Source organism: Dendroctonus ponderosae, unplaced genomic scaffold (genome assembly GCF_020466585.1).
Source record: "Dendroctonus ponderosae isolate FM_Combo_2020 unplaced genomic scaffold, Dpon_F_20191213v2 Dpon_F_20191213_12, whole genome shotgun sequence".
Classification (NCBI taxonomy): Eukaryota; Metazoa; Arthropoda; class Insecta; order Coleoptera; family Curculionidae; genus Dendroctonus; species Dendroctonus ponderosae.
Window position 1 is genome coordinate 368774 of NW_026017316.1, and position 13538 is coordinate 382311.

Here is a 13538-nt window from a genome sequence, read left to right on the forward strand (position 1 = left end):
AAATTATTTTTGCCTTGTTTTAGGCCATAAAACAATAGGTTTTTAATTTAGGTTGTAATATTCAGTGAGAATTGAACAAAAGTTTTTTGGGTCACATATCTTGGTCACGGCACTTTCGCATAACGGGTTTTTAAAATACTAAACAAATTGAGATGGGGATTTTTCGCTTATGTGAATCGGCAGCTTAAACACTCAATTGGTCACATTTCTAGCTTATTTTTGTAAGAGCGGTTTTACTGCCTGAGCCTTTCAAAAGCGACATTTTCCTTGTCTAGAAAACAGTTATTGAGTTCTTCAGGTTGAAACTTCCATTGGGTCACATATCTGGTTTTTCCTGCTAGGTTTGTTTTGCTTTGGAAACGTTTATTAATTAGCGTCTTTTTTTCTGTAGGAGGCGATAGATCATGTTCCCATTTTAATTGGTCACGCATCTCAAAGGTTTTTCTTACGAGTCTAAGTTTTTTCAAGAGTTATTTTTATAAATCAAACTGTTCCAAACATCAAGACAATTTTGAGATTATTCTAGATTTCCTGCTTAGTCACGTATCTAAGGTTGGATATGGATAATTTTTCTTAATGTGACTATTCGACGTCTGGTCTAAGATGGGTTAACACTCGGATTTAATTTAATTTTTTTCTGGATTTTTCTCCCGTCACTTATCTCAAAAATTTTCCAGAACCTCAAAAAAAATGTTTTTGTTGATAGCAATAACCAATAGCGCTTCTGGACGATTAGTTGTCTTCTCATACAAAGAACCAACTTAACTTCCTTTCGGGTCACGCATCTTATTGATCTGTCACTTGTCGATTCACCTTTTCATCGTCATTTTGTGGTTATTGACCGGGAAAATTTAAAACATTTTCGCAACTAATTGATTTTCTCCAGTTTTGCATATTCGGCTGTTTGTTGTGTCTAGCAGATCTTGGCGTGCACTTTCCAAAACTTGCCCAGATGATTTGCAGGAAAAGTTGTACCGTTTCGGTCGGTTGAGGTCACGCATCTCGTTTGCCTGGGCAAATTTTTAAAATTGCCTGTTTTCACTGCCGGTGCCCAGAAACTGACGATGTGAAAAACGCGACTACATCTAATTTAGATAAAAAAGTTTCCGATCACACTTCAAAAGGGCGACCATGTCATTTGCCTTGTGGCGCCCTCTTCAAAGACGGTTTAAAGAGTTCTTCAGTTTGAAAAATTGCTCTGAAATATGGGTGCAAATGTAAAGGGCGGCGGTGTTATTTYTGCTCCAGCATGCCACTTTCTGGCCGGATCCTTTAAGTTCAGAYACATTTTCGGCTGATTTCAGTCAACGTTTATATGACGATTCGTATGAGAARGTTTTCTAAATGCCAAAGTTTCAAAAATATATAATTTTGTCTTAAATTAGTATGTAGACAAAAGGAATTMTGCTGCGTTCTTCATTTTAAATGCTGAATTTAATAGATAAATTTTAATGAAAMTTCATCMAATTTGTTAAGAGAMKCGGTTTTYTSGAMTSTCGACTTCYKACSACCTTGCTTCTTAAMTTTSRKCSMAAWYTGAGTTTTTTTGCGGTTAGATTGGCTTCTTTTGGGCGCAAACTCCACTGAGTTACAGTYGTTTTTGACTTTTTGACAGCACTTCAAAGCTGGCGCGTCTAACTTGATTTCTGCGTCTTCAACAGCTGTCAGTATTSYCTMCAAAAATTCATCAACGCACCCCTGGACCAGATACAGAGTTTATTTCAAACCTTCCCAATAGAGAATCCTGGACTCTCGATCCGACGAAACTTTCAGCCCAATCTGATTGTTGGCTCTTTCCTATCGGAACCTTCAAACTTTTACTCTGCAGATTCKCTAAGTTTGTCAAAATGTCGAAAGATGTCGCCGCAAAAGACTTGAAGAAGTCAATATTTTAACGCGCATTCGCCAATCCTTCAAAAAACCCACAAGAATAACTGCTTTTGAGTAGTTTAATCGCGTCTGAGGCACTCCTCAACACCCCAAAGCCTCATAAGGGAGTCTCAAACTTTGGAGAGCCAGTCGTTTTCCCTAAGGGCACTCAAATTTACACAAATTTAAACTTGGGTCGAGTCTGGACACTAAGCGCATTCACCATTAAGAAAATTGCGTTTTTTACTCGATTTTCCGACTTTAGCTTTTTATGAAAATCAACAATTAAGTCAAAAACCGCATTTTTTTATAAGATTTGGGGGGGTAATTTTTGCAATTACTTTGGAGCATTAATTTTGACGAAAAAAGCATTTAGGAAACCGGTAAACACTAATAAAAAACGCTGGAAAATTATTGAGAAAATACCCGAAAACTCACTTAGCTCTGACGTTCCGAAAGTTTCATAAGGCCCCATCATCAGGCATGTTGCGACTGAATCAAATTCCCTTATGTTCTTGGCCAGAGTCTGATGCTGGCCGGTGGCGGAACGAAACATGCCCCCGTTCCCGGGCGCCCCATTTTGCTGTATAGATGGCGAAAGTTTCGAGTCGCTCCCATCTTCAGGCTAGTTGCCACTAAATCAAAATCACTTGTCGCTGTTGGCGAAGGCCTGATGATGACTCGCCGCGAAACGAAACCTGCTAAACAGCTGCCGATCACTGCAATGGTTAACACAGGATTTGCTCGGGTCAGTGTGGAAGTTTCACTTCGCCGCCATCATCAGGCGTTTAACCGCGTTTTAGTGAGCAAAGCCACCCCGAACGGTCGTGAGTTCTGAGCTTATGAAAACAATAGAAAAACACCCGAACACACGGGCGACTGGGGAAAAAGCTCTGAAAAGAGCCGAGTGCATTCTTTAAATTCTGGGGTTTCGAATGGACGCCTTCATCAGGCTAATTGCAGGGAATTTTCGCAGGATAACTTGCGCCATGAGCGCGTATTATTTATTTGCCCCCAAACTAAGCCTCCAGTGAAAAACGTTTTTCTTGACGAAATATTCCGGTGGTCCAGGGGCTCACCTCACAGCCCTTATGGGGCTTTTTACAGGCTTTTGAATAAACTCCGAAAAATCTGTGCCGGAAATCCCCATAACTCCCGAACCGTAAATTTTCAATTTCGTCGTCAATTTTTCTCCTCTGTCCAGTGGTGAGCGCAAAACCATTCTACCTGTGCTGGTTTGGGAGATTTTCGTTTGTCCTTGCTGCGGTTTTCTCGTGTTTTTCCAGGCCCGGGCTTTAAAAATTCCTGGAAATTAGCCTGATGATGGCCCGCCTGTGAAAGGTGCACCACCCCTACACAAAAGACGGCTCTATCCAGTGCCGGCATCGAGAAATATTTGGCTTGGGCAGTTTTTCGGTTATTGACTCTGAAAGTGCCTGACTGTGGGCAGGTGATTTGGCAGTTGCTAGCGCAGAAAATCGGGGAAATTGTCCAGATTTCCTTTGAAGGGTGGACGATTAGATGAAACGTGCTCACGTGGGGAAAAACTCCGCCCAAATGGGGCCCAAATGGGCCAATTAGGGCCGGAAATGTTAATGAAAAAAAAACGAAAACTTCAACCAGGCGGTTGATCCCGGTTTGAGCCTATTAATTGACAAAAACCCCCCAACTCTATGGGGGGTTTTCAATTGAAACTGGGCCCCACAGTGAGCCGAGGGGTTTGCGCCCCTCCGCCAACTTCAGTCCGGCGAATTTTCGCCAAAAACCCCAAAAATCAAAGGCTCACCCGAAGTCTTTCACCATCCAGTCCAGGAAATCAGTCTTTTCCATTTTCCAGCACTTGTTTAGTCCAAAAAGGGCCAATTTCGGAAATTTGAGTCCAACCAAAAAGACACTGACACAAACCACTGCACCAATCGTCCATTGCGAAACAAAAGACTGGCGATTTGGCGATTTGCAGGGTTGCAACTGCAAAAGTCCTGTTTGAAACACATTTTTCGCTAATTTTCCTGCAGAATGGTGGATATGTTTGGGAAAATGGCGACTGTGGGGGCTTGAGAGGGAAATCTCGTTTAAATGTGGGCAAATGGTGGATTTTCCTTGGCACCGCCTCCGGCGGCATCTAGCGGTTGGCGTATAAACTCACTGGGCTGTGATTGGGTTGGTTTGGTTTTTTTATTGAATTTGAATAGAGTTTTCATGGGATTTGCTCAGAAACTTTCATGTATTGAAGGGGATTTTTTTTCATTGAACCTTTTGAGGAAATTAGCCGAAAACATTTTTTTTTACAGTCATCCGCAGGATCCCTGTACATTAGAAGCTTGTCTGGAGTCCTTGTAATTTTTTAAATTAAGTCCTGTTGAAGACAGGGTAGTTTTGCAGTTGATTTCATTAAAAAGGTGGTTTGTAAAAGTGACCGCGCCCCCCTGATGGGGACGGCAACGCTGCGCCACCTGCCACCAGTGTCAGCAGTCAAAGCGTCGAGCAGCTGTGTGGGTAGTGCGAGTGATATAACCTCAAAACGCGTGGATTTTGTTAAATTCGCAAGGGTTTCGTTCAGTTTTTTCCGCAAAAATCGTCGTTTTTCCGCATAACTGGTCGAACCATGGCGACCGTATTCGACATCGAGCTGCACGACGTCGAAACTGTCGAACTGTCCTCGGACTCGGACACCGAAATTGAAATCGAGGTAAACAAGCAATTTTTTCCTTTATTCACTGATTTTCGGGTTTATCTCGATCGCATTGCGCTTATCGCGGCTTTTTGCGGTCACTTTCAATGCTTTCATTCGGTTTTTGAGTGTGAGTTTGACGCAAACCACGGTTTTTTGCTGCTGTCTGAAACAGCAGATTTTTGCTCGGCGTGGGGCCCTGGCTGCATTTCAGCAGGCCGTTGGGGGGTTCATCCAGTTTATGGGCCGTTGCAAAGGTTTCCAGCACTTTTGCAAGCTCTGGGGCTATTTTAAAGTAATTTTTCAGCTGGCTGCTTAAACCACATGTGTGGCAGCCCGGAGCCCCATTCAGGGCTCTTTGGTGACTGCTTCAATGTTACCAGGCGCTTATTTCTCGTTCCGCACAAATCGCTTTAACGTTATGGGGACTCGCGTCAACTCCCCATAGCTCTATTTTAGCGCGATTTATGGCACTTTTCCCATTTTCATCGGCTTTCAATTCACAAAAACCCACTGGAAGGTTGGAAAGGGGCGTTCAGCATTCGTGCGCCTTCTGCAAGTCTAGTGGAGGCTTTTCGCCCGCTTTTTTCCTTCAATCGCGTTAATGGGACGTGAAAAGTACGTTCACAGGACGTCATTGTTGTGTAAGAAGGTCAACGATTTTCCGAATATTGATTGCGTCGTCGATAATTTTCTGTTTGGCATCGCTTTGAACATGGAAAGACCTACTGAGGATGACTTCAGGACGTTTTTTCATGCCCTGGTAAAGGGTGACTCTGTTATTTGTCAACAGAGCGCCCTTATCGATTGTTGGATCAAAAAAGTTTTCAACTAAAAAATGTTGAGCATTTAAAAGGCTTTGTGCAGATTTTTGCATTTTTGAAATCGGCCCTTAATTGCCGAAGTTGAGCTTAATTCAGTTCCTTCATGCACTGGGAAAAAGATGTTGTAGCCATTTGGTTGGCAGCTCTTTTGCAAAAATCCCCAATAAGAAACCGCGCTAATAGACAAAGTTGACTTTTAATAGAAGCAATTTTTGCAATTTTTAAAAGCGTCTGGTAAATAACCAACTTAGTTTGGATTTCCCGTTAAAGGGCGACCGCGTTATTTTCGTCTGCAGCGCTCTTACGGCCTGTCCGAGCAGAACACATTTCAAACAAAAAATCTGGAAAATTTAAAGGGCTTGATGGGGATAGTTTGATTTTGAAAATCGGCCCATAAATCTCCACGTTATGCACAATTCAGTCTGAGGATACATTCGAATCACATTTTATTGCTGGTATTTCAGTCATTTTTGCAAAAAAAACCGAAGTTTTTTCGAAATTGGCGTGCATAAGAGCAGGGATAAAAGATTGCGTTACTGGGCAAAAAGTTACGTTGCTTTTAGGGCCTAAAGACGTGCTTTAGACGTTCCTAGATGGTTTACAATTTGGAAAAAGTTTAAAACAATCTGCTCAAAGTGCTGCTTCGTATTTGCTATCGAATAGGAGCCTATGCATGAGTGTTTTAATAGTGATGAGCAACGTCCATCGAACGTACTTTTAACGCCCGGGGCATCCTGATGAAGTCGATCTTGAGTCTGATGCTTGGAACCTTGTGAAGGAGTCAAAGTAAATTAAACGCAAAATTCTGGATCGTCTAAAAAACATCCTAAAAGCGTAAATTTTGCAATTAAACTAGCAAAGTGGGTAACTTGCAGGTCAATAGATGCGAGATGGAGCTAATTCCTTGACCATTTTTGCTTCTTCTACAAGTCTAGTAAAGGCTTTTTCCCTGCTTTTTTCCTTCAAATGCATTCATGGACGTTAAAAGTATATCCACAGACGTCATTTTCACGTTAGAAAGTCGACGATTTTCTGAATATCGATTGCGTGGTTCACAATTTCCGATTTGTCATCGTTTTGAACATGGAAAGACCTTCTGGGGATGATTTCAGGAAGTTTTTTATGCCCTGTTAGAGGGCGACTGTGTTATTTGTCAGCACAGCGCCTTTATCGATTGTCGGATCAAAAAAGTTTTCAACCAAAAAATGTWGAGCATTTRAAAGRCYYTTTGSAGATTTTTGWATTTTTTAAATCGACCCTTAAATGTGCAAGTTAAACTCAATTAWGTTYGAGGATGCACTGGAAAAAYRGTGTTGTTGCAATTTGGTTCGCAGCTCTTAGAAAAATCGTCCATGAGAAACCGCCCTAATAGACAGAGTTGGCTTCTTAAGGGGCGCAGTTCGCAATTTTTCAAATCGGCTGGTAAATAACCAACTAATTTTGGATGGCTCGTTAAAGGGCGACCGCGTTATTTGCCCCTGCAGCGCCCTTACGGCATGTCCGAGGAAAAACCGTTTCAAACAAAAACTGTTGGTGTTTTAAAGGGCTTCAAGAGGATGGTTTTGGTTCAAAATCGTCCCACAAATCTGCCCTTTATGCACAATTCAGTCTGAGGATGCATTCGAATGAAGTTTTGTGGCTGGTATTTGGGGATTAGTTTATTTTCAAGAAAACCCAAGTTTTTCAACGGTTTTTTTAAATTGGCCTGCAAAAGCTTGAGGATAAAGGATTGCGTTACTGGGCAGTGGGTTGCGTTGTTTTTAGGACCTACAGACGTGCTTTAGACGTTCCTAGATGGTTTACAAATTGGAAAAAGTTTAAAACAATCTGCTCAAAGCGCTGCTTCGTATTTGCAATTGAATAGGATCCCGAATGGATTAGTGTGTTAATAGTGATGAAGAACGTCCATCGAACGTACTTCTCACGCCCAGGGCGTCCTGATGAAGTGGATCTTGCGTCTGATGCTAAACACCTTGTAAAGGGGCCAAAATAAATTAACCGCAAAATTCTAGATCGTCTAAAAAACATCCTAAAAGCGTAAATTTTGCAATAAAACTAGCAAAGTGGGTAATTCGCAGGTCAATTGTTGCGAGATGGCGCTCGATAAATTCTTTGATCGTTTTTGCTTCTTCTACAAGTCTAGTAAAGACGTTTTACCTCTTTTTTTTCTTCAAATGCATTCATGGGACGTTAAAAGTATATCCTCAGACGTAATTTTCACGTTAGAAAGTCGACGATTTTCTGAATATCGATTGCGTGGTTCACAATTTTCGATTTGTCATTGTTTTGAGCAGGGAAATACGGTTTTATCGATTATCGGATCAAAAAAGTTTTCAACCAAAAAATGTAGAGCATTTGAAAGGCTTTTTGGAGATTTTTGTATTTTTTAAATCGACCCTTAAATGTGCAAGTTAAACTCAATTAAGTTCGAGGATGCACTGGAAAAACGGTGTTGTTGCAATTTGGCTCGCAGCTCTTTAGCAAAAATCCGCAATAAAAAACCGCGCTATTAGACAAAGTGGACTTTTCAAAGGGTGAAGTTTTTGAATTGAAAAAATGGGCTGGTAAATAACCAACTAATTTTGGATGGCTCGTTAAAGGGCGACCGCGTTATTTGCCCCTGCAGCGCCCTTACGGCATGTCCGAGGAAAAAAACGTTTCAAACCAAAACTGTTGGTGATTAAAAGGGGTTTTAATAGTGATCAGCAACGTCCATCGAACGTAGTTTTAACGCCCGGGGCATCCTGATGAAGTAGATCTTGCGTCTGATGCTTGGAACCTTGTGAAGGGGCCAAAATAAATTAAACTAAAAATTCTGGATCATCTAAAAAACATCCTAAAAGCGTAAATTTTGCAATTAAACTAGCAAAGTGGGTAATTTGCAGGTCAATTGATGCGAGATGGGGCTCGCTAAATTCCTTGATCGTTTTTGCTTCTTCTACAAGTCTAATAAAGACGTTTTTGCCTGATGTTTCCTTCAAATGCATCCATGGGACGTTAAAAGTATATCCGCAGACGTAATTTTCACGTTAGGAAGTCGACAATTTTGTAAATATCGATTGCGTGGTTCACAATTTTCGATTTGTCATCGTTTTGAACATGGAAAGACCTTCTGGGGATGACTTCAGGAAGTTTTTTATGCTCTGTTAGAGAGCGGCTGTGTTATTTGTCAACACAGCGCCTTTATCTATTGTCGGATCAAAAAAGTTTGCGTTGTTGTTAGGGTCTGAAGACGTGCTTTAGACGTTCCTAGATGGTTTACAATTTGGAAAAAGTTTAAAACAATCTGCTCATAGCGCTGCTTCGTATTTGCACTCGAATAGGAGCCCATGCATGAGTGTTTTAATAGTGATGAGCAACGTCCATCGAACGTACTTTTAACGCCCAGAGCGTCCTGATGAAGTAGATCTTGCGTCTGATGCTTGGAACCTTGTAGAGGGGTCAAAATAAATTAAACGCAAAATTCTGGATAATCTAAAAGACATCCGAAAAGCGTAAATTTCTCAATTAAACTAGCAAAGTGGGTAATTTGCAGGTCACTTGCTGTGAGATAGGGGCTCGATAAATTCCTTGATCGTTTTTGCTTCTTCTACAAGTCTAGTGAAGACTTTTTTCGTGCTTTTCTCCCTGAAATGCATCCATGGGACGTTAAAAGTATATCCACAGACGCTATTTGCACGTTAGAAAGTCGACAATTTTCTGAATATCGATTGCATCGTTTACAATTTTCGATTTGTCATCGTTTTGAACATGGAAAAACCTTCTGGGGATGACTTCAGGAAGTTTTTTTTATGCCCTGTTAAAGGGCGACTGTGTTATTTGTCAGCACAGCGCCTTTATCGATTGTCGGATCAAAAAAGTTTTAAAGAAAAAAATATTGATAATTTCAAAGGTTATATACAGGTTTTTGGATTTTTGAAATCGGTCCTTAAATTCGCAAGTTAAGCTCAATTTAGTTCGAGGACGCACTGGAAAAAAGGTGTTGTTGCAATTTGGCTCGCAGCTCGTTAACAAAAATTCCCAATAAAAATCCGCGCTAATAGACAAAGATGACTTTTTAAAGGGCGCAGTTTTTGAATTAAAGAAAGGGCTGGTAAATTACAAATTTATTTTGGATGACTTGTTAAAGGGCGACCGCGTTATTTGCCCCTGCAGCGCCCTTACGGCGTGTGCGAGCTAAAAACATTTCAAACAAAAACTGTTGGTGATTTAAAGGGCTTTCAAGGGATGGTCGAATTTTCAAAATCGTCCCACAAATCTGCACGTTATGCACAATTCAGTCTGAGGATGCATTCGATTCACATTTTGTTGCTGGGTCGTGGTTTATTTGCAAGTTTGTTTAGTATAGTGTATAGCGCCACCTATGGACGACGTTCCGCACTGGCCGAAACATGAATTGCGCGATTAATTTTCAAGCCGCGACTGCGGCCTGTTATGTCACTGAAAAAAAGGATTTTTCAGTTAATTAATTATAAATTAATTTTTAATGCTTGAATTTGCACTTTGATTTTTTAAAACTTTTTTTTGGTTACAGGGATACATCGATGAAAATCCCAACCCAAATGAGGTCATTGAGTAAGTATTCAGAATTGTTTGCCATTTTCAATGAATGTTGTCTTTAAATGTCTGGTAAACAATCGAATTTTGACATTCCTGTCACTCTGATGTGACCTTATCAGTCAAATTGCGTCGCTATGACGTCATCAACGAGTAGCCCCAGCTAAATAAACTAGGTTAGGTTTTGGTAATTGATTTTTTTTTTCGTGTGCAGTTTGACAGACGGCGATTTTGATACAGTGGAAATAACTGAGGCCAATGTGAATCCGACGGAGGAGCGCATGTCGCCGAAGGATTTCGATCTATTGAAGGTGTTGGGCAAGGGAGGTTATGGTAAAGTGTTCCAATGCCGCAAGCGGACTGGCGCAGACGCCGGCAAAATTTTCGCAATGAAAGTGCTGCGCAAAGCGTCAATTGTGCGCAACCAGAAGGACGTGTCGCACACCAAAGCGGAACGCAATATACTCGAAAGCGTAATGGTGAGTACTGATTGGTCCACACTTAAAACGTGTCGTGCGCAGCGGTTTTTTTTGCAAAACCATGCGCATGCCATGTTGCCATATTTATTGCAAATTTCCTATTTATTTCGCCCGGGTAGTCAATTTTGTTTAATTCAGGGTGGAATTTGCGGGTTTTTCTGCCCGAAGTCTGTCGCTTGTGATTTGGAAACAGCCTGACTGTCTGAGGATGGGCTAAAATCGAAACTTTCAGAGTTTAATTAAGATAGAATTTCCCAGCAGCGCAAATGGGTGAAAAAACCCGGAATTAAACAGTTTGGTTTAATCGTTATAATGCTAATGGTAAATTGGGCAATGTTGCCAAATTTGCCAGCGACGTTTTATTAATTGTTGTCTCACGTAAGCCATTGGCAGCTTTCCAGTTTTGGCAGCGAACACAGCCAGGTTGGCTGCTTGCGATCAGAAAGTTTCGGCATTGCACCATCTTCAGGCTAATTTTGATAATTTTTTTCAATTTGGGCGGGTTGAAGGCGATTTTGCAAATTTTTGTTTTGGTTCCAATTTCTAGACGCAACAAACATTTGAGTCGTGTGATTGAACAGTTTCTTGATACACTGTGAAAGTTTCGATTTTGCGCCATCATCAGGCGACGTTTTTGATCGTTTTTGTTGCTTTTTTGCTTGAAAGGGTGGAATAATTTGACGTTTTCCGATTTTTCGAGGGCATAGTTGGTTATTTGCACTCTAAAAGTTTCGACTGTCCGTCCATCATCAGGGTGAGTGCTGGTGGATTTGGCTTTTTTCGCAAGTTTTCAAGCAAAGTTTTTTATAAAGTTTTATTTTTGCAGGAAAATTTCGAATTTGCGTCGTCAGACCAGACAGAGATATGGTCCATCTTCAAGTATTTTTTTGGCGTTTTGTACGGTTTTTTTGTTCCAAAATTCTCACATTTTAAGTGTTTTTACTTCAATCACAATTAAAATTTCGATGTTTTTGCATGCGTTTCTGCTTTTGACCGATTTCTCATAATGCTTCGGCTTTGACGATGATGGGAGTTTCGATTTTCTACCATCATCAGGGTGTTTTTGTTGGATTTGGAATCATACAGCCAAGCAACCAGGATGGTTGAGTTTTTGGATTCGATAATTACTGATTTGTCTCGTCATCATCAGACAAATTTCATGATACTTTTCGAAAAGTTTCATAAATTGCGCGTGTCTTACATGGTACATTAGAGGATTTTTAAATTCGAACATTTCGGCCATCTTCAGACACTTTTGTGTGAAGGTTGCTGTGTTGCCAAATTTTTAGTTGACCCAAACTGTTGGCTATTTCGTATGTTCGAAGATTTTTGCGATTTCGATTTCGACAGCTTTCACATTTCCACACGTGTCCTGAAAGTTTCGAATTTGTGCGTCATCAGCAGACAAATTTTACTCGTAATTTCGTAAAATTTTCGAAATTTCTGGTGAATGTTGAAGTTTTAGCGTTCAATTGGTCATAGTTGGCAATCTTCTGATTTTGCGCCACTTTCGGACAACTTTTGCGGTTTTACAGTGTTGCCCGATTTTTTGCAGTTTAGCAAATCATTGGTTCTCGTGTGAAACGTTCGAAGATTTTTGCAATTGCGCTTTTGACAGCTTTAAAATGTCTACATGTGTTCAAAAATAGACACGAAAGTTTCGCTTTTTCGCCATCCTCAGGAGATTAGTGGGGAATTTTCCAATTTTTTAAGATCCCAACTTGAAGTTTCGATTTTTTGTCAAAAAAGTTGGTGTTTTTGGTGTTTGGACTTTCGGTGCATTTTGTTTGGGTCTACAAAGCCCAAAAGTTTCGAATTTGTACGTCATCATCAGAGAAATTTTACTCGTTATTTCCTGAAATTTCTTGTTAATGTTGAAATTTTAGCATTCAATTGGTCATAGTTGGCAATATTCTTATTTTCCACCATCTTCAGGCAATTTTTCCAGTTTTACAGTGTTGCTGAATTTTTTGCCGTTTAGGAAATCATTGGTTCTCATGTGAAACATTCGAAGAGTTTTGTGATTGCGCTTTTGACACATTCAAAATGTCTACATGCATCGCGAAAGTTTCGGTTTTTCGCCATCCTCAGGAGATTATTGGTGAAGTCACCAATTTTTCGAAGATCCCAACTTGAAGATTCGTTTTTTGCCCAAAAAGTTGGAGTTTTTTCGTTTTGGACTCGGTGGATTTTACTTGAGTCTGCACAGCCCGAAAGTTTGGAATTTGTGCGCCATCATCAGACAATCTTCTTAAAAAAATGGGGTATTTTGAAGTTTTAACATTTGATGGTTCGTGGTTCGTCGACTTATTGAAAAAGTGTCGATTTTGCGCCTTTTTCAGGGAGTTTTTTGTGAATATTACAGTGTTGCAGAATTTCCAGTTTAGCCAAATGTTTGTTTTTCATGTGAAACCTTCGCAGATTTTTGCAGTTTTGCTTTTGACAGATTTCACATGTCTACATGCATCTTGAACGTTTCGTTTTTTGCCATCCTCAGGAGATTAGTGAGTAATTTTCCAATTTTTTAAAGATCCCATCTGAAAGATTCGATGTTTTGTCCGAAAAGTTTCGACTTTCGGTGGATCTTACTTTGGTCCATAAAGTTTCGAATTTGTGCGCCATCATCAGACAAATTTCGAGTTGAATTTAATAGATTTTTCGTTTCTTTCATGGAAAAATTGAGAAGTTTCACATTTTATGGCTGAAAGTTGATCGTATTTGTTCGGAAAGTGTCGGTTTTGCGCCATCTTCGGGCAGTTTTTTTTGTGAATTTGACAGCGTTGCCGAATTTCCAGTTCACCTAGTCGTTGTTGTCGTGTTCATGTGAAAGGTTCAAATATTTTTGGAGTTCACTTGTCTACATCCATGAAAGTTTCGATTTTTCAGCGTCATCAGGAAATTTTTAGTAAATTTTCCAATTAAAAAAAAATCGCTTCAGCAACTAAATTCCATGTTTTTTTAAGCTTTTTGGCATTCGGCGTATTGCAGTTGGGTCCATAAAACCCGTAAGTTTCGTACTTGTTTGCCTTCATCAGGCACATCATTTCTTGTATCTTCCATGGAACATTTTAAGATTTTTCGTCGCAGTCGGATGGTGTTTGTTTGTGTGCCGTTTTCAGATAATCTTTTAATGTTTTT

At 40.3% G+C, this 13538-nt stretch overlaps 1 protein-coding gene and 1 long non-coding RNA gene across 2 annotated transcripts in view; one reads left to right on the top strand and one right to left on the bottom strand.

Moving 5' to 3' along the window:
* LOC125503092 overlaps positions 1–3815 on the bottom strand; it is a 73819-nt gene extending 70004 nt beyond the window's left edge. Inside the window, exon 1 of the long non-coding RNA XR_007280682.1 lies at positions 3656–3815. This is a non-coding gene — a long non-coding RNA (uncharacterized LOC125503092). The remainder of the gene's footprint in view (positions 1–3655) is intronic.
* Positions 3816–4331: 516 nt separating this feature from the next.
* Positions 4332–13538, top strand: part of LOC109545103 (ribosomal protein S6 kinase beta-2) — a gene marked incomplete in the record, with an annotated part of 76461 nt that continues 67254 nt past the window's right edge. Inside the window, 3 exon segments of the mRNA XM_048662846.1 lie at positions 4332–4558; positions 9899–9939; positions 10136–10400. Coding sequence (XP_048518803.1) covers positions 4475–4558; positions 9899–9939; positions 10136–10400 — 390 coding nt within the window.